The sequence below is a fragment of the Fringilla coelebs genome (genome assembly GCF_963513975.1).
Source record: "Fringilla coelebs genome assembly, chromosome: 4".
In the NCBI taxonomy this organism is placed as follows: Eukaryota; Metazoa; Chordata; class Aves; order Passeriformes; family Fringillidae; genus Fringilla; species Fringilla coelebs.
Window position 1 is genome coordinate 52,205,123 of NC_140032.1, and position 18,222 is coordinate 52,223,344.

General features: G+C 37.5%; 1 protein-coding gene across 2 annotated transcripts in view; it reads right to left on the bottom strand.

Moving 5' to 3' along the window:
* GRID2 (glutamate ionotropic receptor delta type subunit 2) overlaps positions 1-18,222 on the bottom strand; it is a gene marked incomplete at its 5' end in the record, with an annotated part of 671,475 nt that overhangs the window by 268,220 nt on the left and 385,033 nt on the right. The window contains one exon of one of the 2 annotated variants that reach the window (XM_084203834.1): positions 12,002-12,286. The exons of the other annotated variant lie outside the window; for it this stretch is intronic. Coding sequence (XP_084059960.1) covers positions 12,002-12,286 — 285 coding nt within the window. The remainder of the gene's footprint in view (positions 1-12,001; positions 12,287-18,222) is intronic. 2 annotated transcript variants of the gene reach the window in all.

Sequence of the window (18,222 nt, forward strand, 5' to 3'; positions counted from 1 at the left end):
GGCACTTCCAATATTTCAGCAGTGAGTCACTAGCAGTGCTCATATTCAAAGCGTGTGCCAAAGAACAGATGCTGCCACTGAATGGGCAGCATTATCTTTCCTGCGTGGATTGTCTGCAAGTGGCACATATCCACACTGAACTGTGGAATCATCTTTCTGATAGATAAACTCCTTCTGCAGAAAAATCTGGCAAGCAACCTGTGCCACAGATGGCTTTACTGAGGAGACACAAGACTGTTCATGTCTGGAACACAGGTGTTTCTTGCCCTGAATTTGCTAGCCAACCAACCTGTTGCCCAGCCAGAAGTCACATTTCTACTTTCTATTTAAATCAGATGAGCCACAGTCATTGCCAGAAATTCAGAAGTTTCCCCATTATCACCAGTATTAATTATCCTCCTTAGTGATCAAAGCCAAAGTTAGCACGTAGAGACAGATCAGTGCTAAAGCCAAAGCTGCTATCTCCTCTCCCAGCTCAATGGCACTATTATTTAGTATTGCACTTTCTGTTTTTTACTGAACAGCCATCACTTCCAGTCTACACACGTGTGCACAAGAACAGAGTACCCCTCTGTAGTCAGAATCACCTATAGGGTTAAACCAGGCTGGTAATTTAAAAGAAGCATTCCCAAACATTCTCCTTATAACCAAAACTGTTCTCACTTTAAGAGGCTGTGATGTTGACTTGGAAATGCTTACACACAAAGCAAGCAAAATTTATCAAGGCCTGTGTTGGAAATGTCCTTCCTGGGCATACATAACCATGTCACAGGGGGTCTCCTGGCTGCACTGGTGGTGCACAGCTGGTCTGGCACTGGGCACAGCAGCCTGGCTGCAGTCACAGCTAAGGTGCACACGCAGAGAGCCCTGCAGAGGAGAGCTCAAGGCCCAGAGCCTTTGAAGCACTGCAGACCTGGCTGATATATTCAATTGCAGGTACTTGGTACAAGACTGCTCCAGTTGAGATCCAAATTCAGGTGACAGCTTCATCAAACTTGTCATTATCGTGTCAGCTACCATGTATTCTGACCTAAGAAAGAATTTAGGAAATGAAGCATAAACTCACACACCTTCTTCTCACTGAACACCCTTTATGACACTGGAGAAAGCACAATAAACATGTGAGTATCTTAAATACAGAGCATGCTCAGAAAAAGTGCCCTTCACAGACTACAGGTCTAAATCTTAAATGAGCAGCCTGGCAGAAGCACTCAGACCTCACCTAACATAAACCATAAGAACCATTTACTGGAAATTCAGGCACATGGTGGGACTTGTGGGGCTGTTCAGAGCAAGGCCATGAGTGGGACTTTAATGAGCCTGTGGGTCCCTTCTAACCTGGAACATTCTATGATTCTTGCACAAGGCTTTGTTTCATCATGGGACCAGACCTCATCTCACTTTTTTGTTCTGTCTGGCCCCCCAAAACTTTCCTTTGCCATCTCTTTTTTATAGAGAAGGAGCAAGTCCCGTAATCCATTTTGGAGAAAGCCTAATAATCAAGGCATCCTAGAACAAAATATGCTGGTTTTCAGGCATCTCATACAGGAATACCAGGATGCATATGCAGTGAAGATTTTATAACTAGAATAAAATGAACGGGAAATATTTAATAACTCATAAGCTAAGTACCTCTTACACCCTCATTAAAAAGAAACATCTACAAGTAGATGCAAAGTTCATACTTTTTTTTTCAGCTCACACTATTATCAGGAGATGAGAAAGACGGCGCTATTCACTAATGGTAATAAATTAATCCATCCACCTGTATCATTGTGTTGCACCTAAATCACAAGGCACTCACTGTGCACTTTGGTTATCTCAAGCCTGGCTTACAGTCATTAGCTCATCCTCCCTCTGATGGCATTTCAGATGTGAGAACATTCTCCTCAGAGTATCTGGCTGATAAATACCAAATGATTCAGCTGTGGTGGTAAAGGTGAATGTGCCTGTCATAAATATTCACTGGCTGATTTGCACAAAAGACCATTTTATTTGCACAGATGATGAGAAAAGCCATTGTATAATAAATAACACTGTTCAAATTCTTATCAAGAATAGCTTTACAATCTACCACAGTGATTCCTTCTTCCACAACACTGGCTAACATGACAGCATCTATTAACTGTGGTAATGCACTGTGCACTAGGGAGGTGTGCAGCTTCAGCTGGACTCTGATGGTGCCCCTGCTCAGTGCAAAGTGACTGCATTCCTGTGCACATGCTGATCTCTATTAACATGGTTAGGATCCAGACAGAGGAAAACAACAGTTTAACAGGAGCACTGAGTAAACAGTCCTTCATTTTACTTTCACAGCAGTAGGATTCATTAATAATCTCATATGCAATTTGTTGTACCTCCAAATTAAAATTAATTCTATAAAAAAATCATCCCAGCTCTTTCATATTATCATTTTGAAACTAAGAAGGACCAGTTACCTGAGCAATTTCAGCTGGATGATCTAACTTCTCTAACAGAGAGTTATATATATAGCAGTAGTTCAAACTCATGAGAAATAAATTCAAGCCCAAATGCTTAATTACATATAAAATCTCATTTATATTATGAGAATTTCTGCAGCTTCAGAAGTGGACAGGTATCTTGGGCGAAACTGTGAATGGCACAAATAACTGGGGTCTTTTCTCCCCTTATTTGCAACTTTTTGAAATTTTGCACATAAAAAAGGAAACAACAAATTGTCTCCAATTTTTTAGTATCACTGAACTGAGAAAAATGAAAAAAAAAATGCTTGTACACTTTTTATTTTGAAGATATTTCCATTTCAAATTAAAATATAAGCAGGTGATTTCAATTTTTTTTTGTTTGATATGAACTATTTCAGCACTAGTGAAATGTCTATATAATCCCTATTTTAAAGGTTCATTCAAATGCCATTTACATTAGTTACTTTTGTGTCAACATTATTAGATATTATCTTTTAAATAAGCAAAATCAATACAGATAGTCTTGAATCTATGTTGGGGGAAAAATAAGAATAGTTGCAGGTTTCAAATCCTGCATGACTTCAGTTTTGAACCTTACTGAGGGTTGACACAAGATGCTTTCTTTGAGTTTCTTTTTTCCTTTTTTTTTTGACTGGAAAGAAAGAGGAAAAAAAGCCAAGAATAAAAGACATAAATAAGAATGAAGCTAGAACTAATCCTTCAGAGTATCTGCTGTTACTGTAACTTCTTAAAAAATAGAAAGGAAGTCAGATTGTGATCACTTGTGAAGGCTGACATGGCAATATATTCTATCCATGTACTTTTGACTATATAACCTGCTTTCTATCTCTTCATTCAATTCCCTTTTGACTACAGTTTGCATTAGAGATTTCCAAAAGGCTTCTATGGGTTGCCTTTGAGCGAAATAACCTCTTGCAAAGAAATGAATTTTCCCTGCCTAGTGCCTTCAAATCATGCCAAACTTAAGAAATTGTGTAAATCCTGTATGACAGAACTTTATATTTCTGTGTGGATAAAAGTCTTTATTAAATAGTAATTATATATATATATATTTTTTTTTTTTAATAAGTCTGTCTGAACACTTCACCAGCTCTCCCTGTAAGTCACTGCTACTGCCTGTTGGTTCTCATAAGCATGAGGAACTGTGCATCCCCTTCCAGGGAGATGGAGTAAAGAACAACAAAGAGAATGTCCTTGCATTGTGAATAATTTGTGAATATTTGACAGGCTGAGAAAGTTGGGGTTCAACCTGAAGAAGAGAAGCTTGAGTGAAGCTCTCCTAACAACCTTCCAGTATCTGAGGAGGGGCTACAGGGGGCCAGAGAGGGACTCTGCCCCAGGAACTATAGTGATAGGAGGAGGAATCATGAGTTCAAAAGGAAAAAGGGATGATTTGGATTAGATATTAGGAAGAAATTCTTGACTGTGAAGGTGGTAAGGCACTGCTACAGGCAGCCCACAGCTGTGGATGTCCCATCCCTGGAGGTGTCCAAGGTCAGGTTGGAGGAGGCTCTGAGAAACCTGGTTTAGTGGAGGTGTCCCTGCACATGGCAGGGCATTGGAACTAAATGGTTCTTAAGGCCCCTTCCAACCCAAGCCATTCCAAGGTTGCATGTGTGTTATAAACTTCCTTAAAACAAACTGCTCTCTGCTTCTGCATCAATCTCTTCCCAAAGAACATTGCCAGTTGATAAAAACTTTACAGTATAGAAAGAAGAATATTTTATGAGTGAATTGGTGCTGTGAAGAACATAACCCACAAAAGTGAAGCTGATAAACTAAGATTTAGGAATACTGCTATAAATACTTTCTAGCTCTTTCCTGTCTCTCAGCTTCCTCTTTTTCTTGACTGGTTAAAACTCCCAGAGACAAGTTTTCTTTTCAGTTTATGATATTAATTGACATTTACTCTGTTATTGTGCCAAATTCATTGTTTTTTTTCCCCAATGGTGATATAATTTCTTCAATTCAATGTGCAAAAATTACTTCTCTCAGAAGTTTCCTAATTTGATTACTGTTCATTTATTTAGCTGCCAAATCATAAACTTACAAACTTAATTTTAATACTTCTGAGAAGAAAGAACAACGTCTTGAGAGTTGAAAAATACTTAGCACACAGTGGCAGATACCAGTACAAGCTTCAAGTATTCAATTATTCTTAAAATAAATCACCCTTCTTCTGATGCAGGCTGCATCTACAAATGAAATCTTGTACCTCTGCAAAACCTCAAAATAACACCTCATTTACAGAATTTTTCCACTGCACAGATATTGGGAGAACACCTGCAGTCTGATTCTGGCCCCAGCTGGCTAACACAAGACAGGACTGTCAGGCAAAACCTTTGAACACTTTACCCATCCCCTCCCGAAGGACTGCAACATGAGGGAGTGACAAACACTCTTATCTTCTGACATATTCCCTTATAGTTCCTGCAATACATTCCTCCAAGTGTTCTGTGGCTGAAAAGTAGAAGCATGCCCACTTTTCCACTAGAGAAACTTTATAGAAAAATTCAGAACTTGAATCATTTTAGAGTCGCCCAAATGATATACTCAATTTGCAGTGGTAAAGACAATCAGCAAATGCAAGTTGTGACAGAAGTTCTCACCTGACACACTAAAGTTACACAGATGAAAATTAATGCTCCTTTCCTTATCTGAATGATGTAATAAATACTAATGGGAAAAAAAAAAGGTTCAGTAATAAGCTTGAATTAATTACATGTTTATTGAGGCACAGTGAAGCAAATGAGTACGGGAAGCTGGCAAAGAGCCAGATGAGTAATAAACAGTTTTAAGACTGTCTGGAGACAGACTTGAGAATATTATAGTCATCAAGCAGCTGAAAACAGCCTCAGGGTAATTATAAGCATTTGCAATCGATTAAAGAGAGCATGATTCTTTTATGAGTCTTTATTAAAGTTGCATTAAAACTTAAAACTATTAGAAAATGTTTTGGTTTCAAGCACATCTATGTCAGTGGTCATCATATTTATTTCTGGAAAACGTATATGCCGGAAAGGGATCCACAGGATCACTTATTTTATACTGGTTTTAAAGGAAATGCTGGGAATTTGGGCCCATGCATAGAGATGGGCATCATCTCAGAATATCACCCCTGTTAAAATGCAGGAGGCAGCCTTTCTGCAAGCAGCTCAGTCTTTCAGATTCTGGGTATAATCCGTTTTTCTGGGATCTTTCAAGAACAGAACTCCAATTCTATAGGATTACACTCAATTTATTTGAAAACCACTGCCTTTCTTGGGTAGGGATGGGAATAATGCTCTTTTATCTTCATAGGTTCACAGACTTGTTTACTTAGACTGAACTCCTCAGTAATGCAAATGTCACTGCTCTCTCCTTAAGATTCTATTTTATTTTGTCTCTTTCTCCAAAATCCTCTCTCAGACTGAGCTTGAGACACCTTCTACTGGCCAGGTACCTCACAACACTGCCTTCATCCTTTCCTTGTGCAAAAATAATCTGAAACCCCCGTACACGATAAAGGAGCAAGAAGGAAGATCCATAAGGAAGTTTTTCAAGACAGATGCCCACTGAAGTCTTCCTTAATGCTAACCTCCTCCCTTCTGCTCCAGCCAAGTCTTGACAATTGCTTCTTCAACCCCTTTTCCTATGGGAATCCCTCCTTCAGGCTCACAGAGCAAATCGCCTTCATAGCCTTAATGCTCGCTTTTTTTCCTCTTCTTTACAAAAGTTAAAATTAAATTAATGCCTAAGGGAATGGCAAATATCCATTGCCAAATATTTGCAGTATTAGTTGTAAGGTCAAAAAAACTGTAAGGAAAGATATCTTAGTTCTGGAATCAGTAAATATTTCATAGATCTCCAGTGATGGCTGCATATCAAAAACACGCTGGGATGAAATACACAAGGTTAGGGCAAAAACCAGGAAAGAGAAGTGGGGGTTTTATTTAATATTAAAAGAAAAAACATTTTTTTTCTTTTAATATAAAATGCAGAAGGGGTTTAAAATGTTAATATCACCACAATAAAAGAATTGGGATGAAGATAAAATTAATTCTCCAGAAAAAGTCTTATTCCCTCAGCCTTTCAAGAGGAAGATTGCAGAATCTTTCTATCCACTTTAGCAGCAACAAAACATTAAAAATAAATGTTTCCAAACAGCTCAACTTTCTGTCTTTCATCTTAGAAATGCAGAGATACCTACACTGTAAATTGCACGAGATTCACAACTATGTTCTTGCAGTGATTGACTGTTTTCTTCATAAAGAATTTACCACTACAGAAAAGTATCTACATTTTTTTCCTGGCAAATACAGTGAGCTGTAAACTGCCCGAGAGTAAAACACGAATTGCAAAAGCTGGTCCCTTGTTGATAGACCATAGAGATAAAACCCAACAGTGTGCTGGGATTGCAGCTCAATCCCACTGCCCATATGGCCAGGGCTCACACACTGCGGTCTCCAATGACTCTTTCATCCCATGAAATGTGTCTGTCTTTTCATGTTGCGACTGGCCGCGGTCATGGGCCAGTCTGTGGATCAGGTAGGATTTGCTGGTACAAACTGCATTTTGCTGGCTTTGAACTTGAAACCAGTAAGATTAATAACTTGGCAAACTTGCTCAAAATGTTTACAGATGGCAGTGGTTCTTTTTATAAATCCAAACCTGGCAATTTCCGAAGGGATAAGTTATACATTTACAGTGTCCAATCTCAAAATGCCTTCAGTGAAAGGGTGCTGATGCTCCTAAGGAGGAATTCAGACTAGACGAGGAGCTTCCCAATCTCTACATCTGCTCGTGAGGAGGAGATGCACAAACACCCTCTGCACAGCGATCCTACACGTTGAGCTGAGCAGTCAAGAATGAAGAGAGTAGGAGCTGATTTGGCTGCTTAAATGATTTGGCTTCTACATACTGTGTGGATAGTAATTTTAATAGCAGTTTGAGAAAGGCATCAGTCTACTGCACCATTCTGCTGCATTTCATGCCGCCTACTCTTTATCTCCACAAGAAGACTCTCTTTAACAGCCTTTGAAGAAGTGCAGAATTGTTCTGGAATGCTTTTAATATCCATGTATTAAATTTTCCTAAACAAATCAGATTTCATGTCCTGGATAGGCCCTAACTTGTTTTACCAGAAGGAACAAAACACACTAACTACAAGGGGACTGACAGCACTGGGATTTGCTCTAGATCATGCTCGCAGAGTGCAAGGATTGGAGAAAAGACAACTTGGTCTGATTTTCAAGAGTTCATCTGAATTTATACACTAAAGGTAAAATTATAGTAAATGAAATACAGCAAATATCACCTAAGCCTTCTCACTTTAAGATGTTCTTTTTTCTCACATCCCCACTCATTAATTCCTACTGTATGTTGACATTTGTTACTGGGGAGGTTCTACCACTTAGAAAAGACTATGGCTTTTCTGGAGTCTTTACTCAGCATAACTAAGTCAACAGTAGGAAAATAAGGTTTTATACAATTATCAAGGTGTCATTAGTTTTGTCTAAAAATAGTCAGCCTATCTTCAGATTTCCTGGAAAAGAAACAGAATTTGAAAACTTAGATGTCAATTATTTTAGAAATGAATTTCTATCTTGCCTTACAACATCCAGTTAGTTATGACTTAATGAAAGACTTCGACTTTCGAAGACTTAACTTTCCTTATCAGTAAAGAACCTTTAAGTAGACTTGAAGTTTCTAAGATTTAGATGTTAGTACAGTAGTGTTAAAACAGTAAAACTGAACATACTCATCTACTTACATTCAAAATAAAAATTTGAGATTTTAAAGTAGGATTAATATAGGAGAAATTATTCTCAAATCTGCAGAAAACATTTCCATTATAAAAATTCTCTGATAATGAAAAGCAATCTATGATAGACTGCAAGATAAAATTCAAAAGCAATTGCATTGATAGGATTTAAAACCTTTGATTTTGATAAAGTGACACATAAAGGTTTGCAGCTTATATTAAAGGTGCAAGGCAACTGATTTAGCGTGGTATGTACTTTGGATAAGATCCTAATTTTACTGTAGGAGTATTTGTTTTAAATATGAAAGGCCCATTTTCTTCCACAGAGTAAAATTGTTGCTGGAAATAATGTCAGTAATACCACTAAAGTATTTTGTTTTAGATAATTACATGACTATACAAAATAATTAATTGGAAAGGAAAGTAGTGAAATTCTGATGGTTGTTGGAATCAGTCAGTCTATTAGTGCTTTCACATTTTCTATCTTAGAAATATGGCAACAATGAGAAAAAAAAAAAAAAAGATGAACACACACCAGAATCTATATTCCCATTATTTGTCAAGTGTCATTTACTGCTATGGAGACACCACTTAATGTTATGATACACACCTTGAGAAGGAATGATCACTGCATGTGAAAAAATAGGGCAAGAAATTGCTGCTTGCACGGGTGTCAGTTTTGCAGACAGCTGTGCACAGCATATCAATAATCTCTTCCTAATAGGAAATCAATTCTAATGCAGGTATCAAAATCCCACCTACTTTAATGTTTCTTACTAAATATTCTATTAAAATGTCTGAGCAAAAGCTTTTAGCAAAATTTTTAATTTAGGTCTGTATGAGCTGAGAAAATAAATAAGTCTCACTGCAGCAAAACTTCTTGGGGAAGCTGAGGTACAAGACTGGGATCTTCCAGAGGAAATTGCAGCCACCCTTAGCTACACTGCTGCTGACCAAAGGGATGGATTATTTCTGGACCTCCACCCCATACCTGCATGCCCAGTCTTGACTTCTTTCTAAAACAAGCACAGAAGCTAATGTCAATGTTCCCTTCCTCAGGGTCTTTTGGAGTTGTTGGGCCAACTCTCTTTTTAAAAATTCCAACTGATGCTGGAATAGTTTTCATTTGTAAAAATATTTCACATCCAGAGACCCATCTAAAGAATGGCTTTCTCAAACATCACAGAATCATTAGAGATGGATGAAATTTCAAGACATCATACTGTCCAACCTGCTGCTCAAACAATGGTAAATACTGAATTGACTTATCCGCTCTGTAATCCACTAAAAAGTGATTCCAGTTCCTCTTTTCCTGCCATTAATTTCTTCATCCCTCTCTCTGTGCTAGTTCTTCTTCCATCAATAGAGAATCCAGGAAGAGAAAATGCAAACTGCTAACATATGAGAAATTTTTTCAGTTTATCAATAAAATAGCAGGAAAAGGGGAGAAAGTGATATAATTTGTTAATATTTATAACAACGTGGCAAGATTACTCTCTAGGGGCTACTAATCAAAAAATGTCATCATGAGTCTGTGAAAAACTGCTGTCAGAGATCAAAAACTGGCTAAAAGGATTGTGAACAGGCAAAACACAGTGGTTTGAAACCTAATGGTGAAACCTAATGGTTTCATCTGAAACAGGGTAGCAAAGGAATAGAGGGGCATTCCAGTATGAGCAAGAAAAAGAAATGGAGAGCCCATGATCAAAGGAAAGAATGAGAGGCCTCAGGTTATATATGGCGATCTCAAAGTTCTGCTCTGTTTGTTATTAAAAATGGAGGGGAAACAAGCAATGAAATCAGTATCTTTATAAAATCTTTATAAAATTTTATAAGGAAACACTAGGAAGCAAAAGAATACAGAAATGGCTTGCTGCCCTAGGATGGCTGTGGAAATGAAGGATTTAGCTTGATGCAGTCTAAAGGAAACATACCATTGCACAGCTAATATCTCTACTCTGAGTCACAGGTTAATTTAAAAAGCAGCTTACATTTAAAATCATTTCATCTGTGGTATTAATTCCAAACAATGTACACACACCCCTCACCCCCCAAAAAACACCTACCCCCTCTTCCCCCCCAAAATGCCCAAGCCACACAAATGGTTAGAAAGGGGACAGACTGCTCAGAATATACTAAATGCAGAATGTTGGTGGTTTTTTGCACCTTGTCCTGATGTTTGGGATGGTGATAACTAATCAGAGCCAGATTACCAATGTTTCTTGGTTAGTATGGCATTATTTGTTGACTACTGAATTCAGAATGCCAGAGAGGCTGGCACAGAGTGTAAATATTTGCCACAGGTCACATCTGAGGATGATGTGTCACTGAATGAGCTATTGCTCTGAAACTAATTCCTTGCAGGCAGGCAGGCATCTGTGTTACATAAGTCACACCATTATGAAGTTCTTACCCAGATATCAAGGACAAAATAGCATGGTGTGTGAGCTGCATTTTTAAATTAAAAAATGAAACTTGAATAACTTTAAACCCAGTATTATCAAATATAATTATTCAAATATATTAATTGTAAAATTTGCTTGAGGCTTTTAAACTCAAAAATACATGCAAAAAAAACATACCCCTTAAATGAAAAGTTTATAGCTGTCTTCATAGGCACCTGGCAGTTAAATACACAAACCCATAAGTTCTGAGCAAATATACTCTGCTGTGAGACTTTTAGGGTTTTTTTTCGTTTATTTTTATTTTTAGGGGTTTTTGTGTGTGTGTTCCTTATCCCATGACTGGTGCTTTTAGGAGCTGCTTTGTTGTAGAGAAGAATTCTCCTATTCATCACTTTCTAGTCTTCTAATTTAAGAATTTATTATGTAGGCAGGGAGCAAAAATCAATAACACCTGACCTGAATGAACCAGATATTATGCACAGTAAATCGCTGAAGTGAGCATTTTTCTATAACTTAAAGATTAAACTTTGAACATAAGTTTTAAAATGCTCATCCAAGCCAGTCATGATTACTTATGAATATTGGATGCATCTGAAGAAAACAGGTCGGGTTGTAAAGCAATTTTTCACAGAAATAAAGATTGTTAAATTTGTTAGATAATGCAGCCTACTGGAGAAATCTTCCCAGTTCTCCTGTCAGCTGTAAAAAATCTTTGGGCCAAAATTGGCTGATTCACTGAGCTGGATGGTGCAGTCTTGTGACACTGCCATCTGTGTCACACTTACTCTATCACACAAAAACCACCAATTCAGCACCTTTCGGGAACACTGAATGAACTCAAAACAGAGGGAATGTTGTCTTGTCCAAGCCCTCCTCCTCCTCAACTTCTTCACTCTCGAGAACTTCTTTCTACATGTTTTATATTTATGACTAGCACCTTGTTCTTGCCAAACCTCTGACCTACATTCACCATCGCTTCAGGTTCTGGCCAGAAAGTATATACCAACAAACAGAAGAGATTCACTAGACAATAAACAAATCTACAGAATGCAAAGCTTACATGTTGCATCTTGAATTGTCATTTTCTGTTTCTACTGTCCAAAAAAACAAGGGAGCTTGCTAAAAAGTTTTATGCTTCATAAACACAAGTAGAATGGAAAAACACATAAGTTCTTAATTTATCAGCTAATTCTAACAAAGACATTATCACATAAACCTGTAAATGTCGATGGATTTTAGAAATAGATTTCTCTGAAGTCCTGTAAAATGGTGCCAGAACCATAAATGTTCACAAGCAAAACATAATCTATTGGAAGACTACAAAGCCGTAATGTGACAATTTTCAACAGGATTATGGATTTGACAAAATCACCCTGATAAACACTTACCATAATCATTATCGTAAAAAATAATGAATTTCTGCCAGGCATATTCTGTGACCACTCTCAAGATGACATCATTCAGGTAGACAGGGGGCCGCACGGAGAGCGTGTAGTCATCGTTGCGGTTGCTCCTGGTGAGCCCGCAGCCGCTCCTCGGCGTTCCTGCCGTGGAGCGCTGGATGAAGAGGTGAGGGATGTGCATGGCATCGGCCAGAGACTGCAGGGATCCTGCTGATGTGCAGCCAATGGAGCTGACAAGGGCCAGGATGCCTTGGTTCATCAGGTCACAGGCTGTAAGAGAACACAGATATCGGGAGTGAGAGGTTCAGTGCACATGGCCGGTTTTGTTGGTGAAATACACCTGGAGTTTAAACACAGCAGGTCCAATCAAGGAAAATATGGATACATTTTTCATATTGAGTAATCTAAATCTAAAATTCATCAAAAATCACAAAGCTAGTCTATTTACTTTGAGGTGTCTTGTGGTCTAAACTGCAAGACTATCCACCCCATCCAGAAATGAATTTTCCCTTAGAAATGAGACCCATCACTGGATCTTCTCGAAAACACTAACACCTGATTTTGGCTATGGGATTAACATGACCACCCAAGGAGATAAGCACTCTTCAAAGTCTAGCACAACAGCTCCATGAATAATAGTATCTTTGCATTATACAGGGAAAACTTGAAATAACAGCTCAGGCTTGCTGTCAACTTTTGAAGACAGCTGAATAGCATTATGTGCATTAACTTGTCCAAGAAAAAAAGAAGTTTCTTCTGGGATTTAAGAGGTATATGTATATACGGTGTATATATCGCACATAAACTTTTCTTTTTCATTAGAAGACAAACAACCTTCCCCTCGCCCCCAAGCTAGTCTTATAAATAGCAAAATGCTTTCAAAATTCAGCGAACAGTTTCTATACATTTACTTTCCTCTCCTCTTTAATAAAGACATGAAGCTGACTACAAAATATAACACCTTAAAACTAACTAATGGTCCTATTAGTTACAGTCGACAGCTTAAAGTACAATGCTAGCAACATCCACATTAATAAAATGGTGTTTATCATGAATAATGTTGATGCAATCACTAAATATCAAAGAAATTTATAATCATTAGGTCTGCAATTTTGAAGGGTTTCCCTGTGAATCAGAATCAAGTGGTTATACTGTGTTTCTAAAAGGCTGGAGAGCTTGAATGAAGAAATAACATGGACTTGTAGCATAACTCCCCAGAACACAACCAATGCTAAATTTTGAAATAGTCAGTTTTTCACTGGCAAAGTTACACAAGCAGTTAACCTGCATTTGCACATGTAAAAGAGTAGTGGGGTGGTAAAAACCAATATGTGTTTACATATGAATATCTAATTCTAAACTGCACAATTATTTCTTCTGAAGCACTATTCTGCACACACAACAAGTGCAGGCCAAAACAAGAAACCCACATGTGAGACTATATTCACCTAAAAATACAAAAACATATTTTAGTGCCAAACCTGTTGTCTCACATCATATGGCTCTTACTCACAGTGAGTAATATCTACTTTGCAAACACACCTATTGATCTCAATGGGAATATTTACAGCGTGAGGAATGGAGTTCCACATCAGGCCCATACAGAGATCGACTTTGAAGCCAAAGGACAACACCAGAGGTCAGGAGTGCTGAGAACCACCTTCTCCTCAAGCCAGAGCATTGTTTTCATTAAGAGAGAGAGGTCTGGAACATACAAGGGCATTTACCCAGGCCCTACTGATGCTGCTGCTGAGGCTTTGTCCCTTGGAGCCCTTCTGAATTCCTCCATGCAGATAAATATGGGAGGGAGAGCATTCCCACACAGAGCTTTCAAAGTGTTTTGGCATAGGATAAAGTGTCCTCTCTGTTACACACTCTGAACACAGCTCAGCTTCTGGACTTTAGGTTAGAGGTAATGCATTTTTGATAATTTCAAATATCCTTCTTCAGGAAAGTATAAAATATGATTGATAATGGGACAAAAAATTATTGGTATCTCACAAGTTTCTAAAATTTGGAACATCTCAAAACAATCTTAGTAACTATTCATCTTTTATGCTGCTTACAGTCCTTTCTCATCACTTTAATCAAAGATAAAAAGGCTTGTCAAGTTAAATTTTTAGGGAGACGTGGAATCTCTTTCTTGATATGGTTTTCCTGTACCAAGGACTGCAATATCTAGGTTGCATATCTCAGTGAGAGTGCTACAGCTTGAGAAAAAAAAACTATTTTCTGTTGATATATTGCTAGACATTGATAGAATTAATATGAATAAAATAAATGTTACATTTTTCAAAAGCCTAATTCAACAAAATATTAAAAATTTTGCCACTGATGTCACTTGTTCAGATAAAATATGTGGTGTGACCCACCAGTCTCTGAAGCCTGACTTTTAAAATATAGCCACATCAAAATGCATTCTAGAAAGTGCTTGAAAATGTCTAAATTTCCAGGCACACTTTCAGACTCTCAATAACCACTCCCTGTAATGCCATGAAGTGGGAGACATGCTTTTTATGAAAATTTTTATTGAACCATGAAGAGGAAGAAAACAGCATGGAACATTCAGCTCCACAGGACCAAATCTTAATACTGGCAAACAAACTGAATGAAGGATGAAAATCTTCTCCCTTCACACTGTATCACATTTGTTACAACAGCCTCAGGACTGAAGTTGCCTGGGTGTCTCTTTCTTCCATTATATGCTTCTGAGAATTGTGCATGCTGGACTGGGACAATATCTACTTAATTATGCACAAATAGACCTTACTCCTGCACTCTTAGAGGCTAGCTAATACACAGATTAGCTGCTGGAGAAGGGACAATATCTCAGAAGCAGCTTTTTCTAGAAAATCGGTGTCTGAATTGAGAGTTCACCTCTGAGTCAGACTGACTGGATTATTCTTTGAACAGAAATATAGTTTCTGCAGTATATACACATACAAAATAAAGCCTATGTAATATGTAAAAATATCATTTATGACATTCAAATATTTCTCAGCCAAGGAGAACTTTTGTTGTCTCCAGCAGAAGAGTTCATTGGTAAAAAGCACAAGACAGAGGTCTATGTACTTTGTTAAGCATTTTTACCCCCTCAGTAACACCAGCTCTATTAAATCCTGTTCTTAGTCTTTCCTGTCCCAAATCTTTCAACTGTATCTCACCAATGGAATAAAAGCTACAGTTCAAACATATTTGAGATCCTGGTTGCATTCCTTTCCTGAGCCTGAAATATCCAAGTTTTGTTTTCCTCCATCGATGTTAAAAAACCCCACATACTCATATATACATATCTATATATATACTCACACACACACTTGAACGCTTTCTTGGCATTCAAAATTCCATTGCAATTTTTTACTACAACCTCCTTGGTTGGTTGTATTTCCAAGCTGGTGTTTACTCTACTGCCAATATGATCAAGGAATATTAGTTTGCCATGAAGTAAAGAAGCAAAAATATTGCTGTGTCTATAAAGCCCTCAGTCATGCCCTGTAGAAATGCCAAACTCAGATGGACCTGTACACAGCTCCACTGCAGATTTAACAAAGGAAGAGCAGAAGTTCAGTAATAGTGTTCCTAAAATATTGATTCAAACTACAAGCTACATTTAAACAGAAGTTGTCCAAATATTAGTTCACCCTTATAACCACCATGTAACAGTTGTTCTTAACAACTGCATCTTCACCAGCTAAAGGAATAAAACTGATCATATCTTAAACATTTCATAGAGAGAATATGAAGAATATCAGTAAGATGACTTAAAACGCTTCACCATTTTATAGATATATAGCATGTATAGCACATGCTGGCACACACTCAGCATTATGTTTAACTCTCCAGCTTATCTTGGTCTTTTTTCAAAATGCAAAGTTTCTGTATTTTCAACGCTGGTGGGCCAATCACCAGTAACAAAAAAGCAATCTTTTAGAGTAAAAACTCTTGCTAGTTTGGCAGGCACCTAAAGAAAATAGAAAACTGTAATTTTGTGGCTAGTGTGCTATTTTTTTAAAATAAAGAGCACAACCAATTGAATTGGAAATAAATAATTTACATCTAGGCTATCAGCTTGTACAAGCATTTCCAGCAAAGCAGAATTTAAATGGCCGTGGTAACAAATGTGTCCCTAAAATGAGTTCTCTCTAAAATGGAAACAATGGTAGGTCCTTAAATAACTACTAGTGGCTGTAATGTAGAAAGAAAATACCAAAAAACCCAAAAATCTATAAATAAGATCAAGTTAAAAACAGATGTAGGAAAAAATAAGAAGAAAAAAAAAAAGGGACTACTGAGTTTTAACTATTGTTGTGAAAGTGAGAATTTTCTTTCTTATTTCTCCCATGTTCTTATAATAGTAAATCACAACACATCACCCTCATCTACTGTGAACTGATGAGCCAAACTGAAAAAAAAGTAGTGAAGAATCTCTAGAGACTTGGAAAGCAATCCAATTTTGCTCCCACTTAAGTTGGTGGTTAAACAAAGTCAGACCAACTCTTAACACTATGTTTTTGAAAACGCTAAATGCTGTGCATAAATAGTGGGTAGAATCCCTTTAAATCATCAGACACATATTTTATGTTTTTTATTAATCTTCTGTCATTTAGAAATGACCAGGCTCCTTCCAGAAAAGTAGCAGTGTTTGAGATGATGCTGAGTGAACAAAAATTAGATCTGGAAACTGTTCCCGGAATCATGGTACCATGGGCCAGTCACACACCTCAGCATCATTCCACTGGATGTCATCTTCAAAGCTGACATCATTTCAATCTCAGTGCTCCTGGATGTTTTCCACATATTACCCATACAGTGTAATGCCTCCAAGTTATTTATCTGAATGTGAATCTGGGGAAGAAAATCTCTCTTGACTGATATCTCTGATTTGGGATGGAGACTATAAACAGTTTGTTACTCTGTGCATCTGCCCTGTGTTTTGAAAATGCTTTAAGGACTTTGTCACCAGGAGGGCTCCATACTCCATACAGTTGGGCCAAATTTGCTTTCCTTTGATTTCTGTTGAAAGTGAATACAGTCTTTTCACAGAAACATTTATTATTTTCTTACTCTCTTTTGGAGCCTATACAATTCACCACCAGGTGTATCACAGGTTCCCCGGAAGAATACTCAGATTTATTCTCCATTCCATCCAAATGGCGAGGAACATAAAGTTTGGCCTGAGAGCATGGAAAAAAAAATCTAATCCATAGGAGCCTCAGGTTTTTTGCATACAGGAGTAATGAAGAGAGTACTAATGGGTTTATTAATGCATTCCAGAAATTTTGTCCCTATTTTAACTAATCCACATCCAAACCAAGATACACATCTGATTCAAGGGTCAAAACACCTGAGCCCCTATAAATGCATATTAGGCAGCTTCTATGCAGCTTTGGAAATATAAGCAATTATTTCTTGTTCATTTTGAGAATATGCTGTTGGCTGCTCCTCAAATCCTTTCTGAGCTCCAGGGTGCTGATGAAGACTAAGGGACCATAGCATGCAAATTCTCTGTTGCAAAGGGTAAGGAATAAGGTTAAAATCTGCATTTCTTTCACTGTGATGTTCTGCTCCCTCCCAAAATGCATTTTTTTTTGGTTTTTGTCACCTTTAAATGCTGCCCAAAGCACCCATGAGTACACTGCAGAAAGATAATGCATTCACAGGAAAACAGCCATGAAAATCGACGAGAAGTTTAAACAGATAAACTACAGGTCTTTCTGTTTGGTGTTCATAATCTCAGATGCAAGAAGTAGAATGAAATGTCATTATGAGATCCATGATCAATTGAGATTGGTCTCAAATTTCTAATAAATCTTTTTAGTCACTTTTGGAGGCAATTCTGCTCTTGCAAATAATTTTTCCTTCATGACACAATGGTTCATCCCAGACTTAGAGCTGAATTATTTCTAGAAGAGTGACAGCACATTTTTAATTTATCCTGAAAACTCTTCAGAAGGAAATAAGGATAAAGTGGGGGGAGGAGAAATTATTGACTGGATTTTAAAGAATACTCTCCTCTGCAATGCAGATAACAGAGTCTATCCTGTTCCTTTTTCAGATAAGGTTAGAGAATTCCATTTCATTTACATCTTCTCTGTAAACGTTAGTAAAAATTTTACTCCTGCCACTACATTATACACAACTCAGACTAACAGTATTTTAAATTAACTTGCAATTAACCTTTAAGGGATTTTTGGTTGTCCTGACTG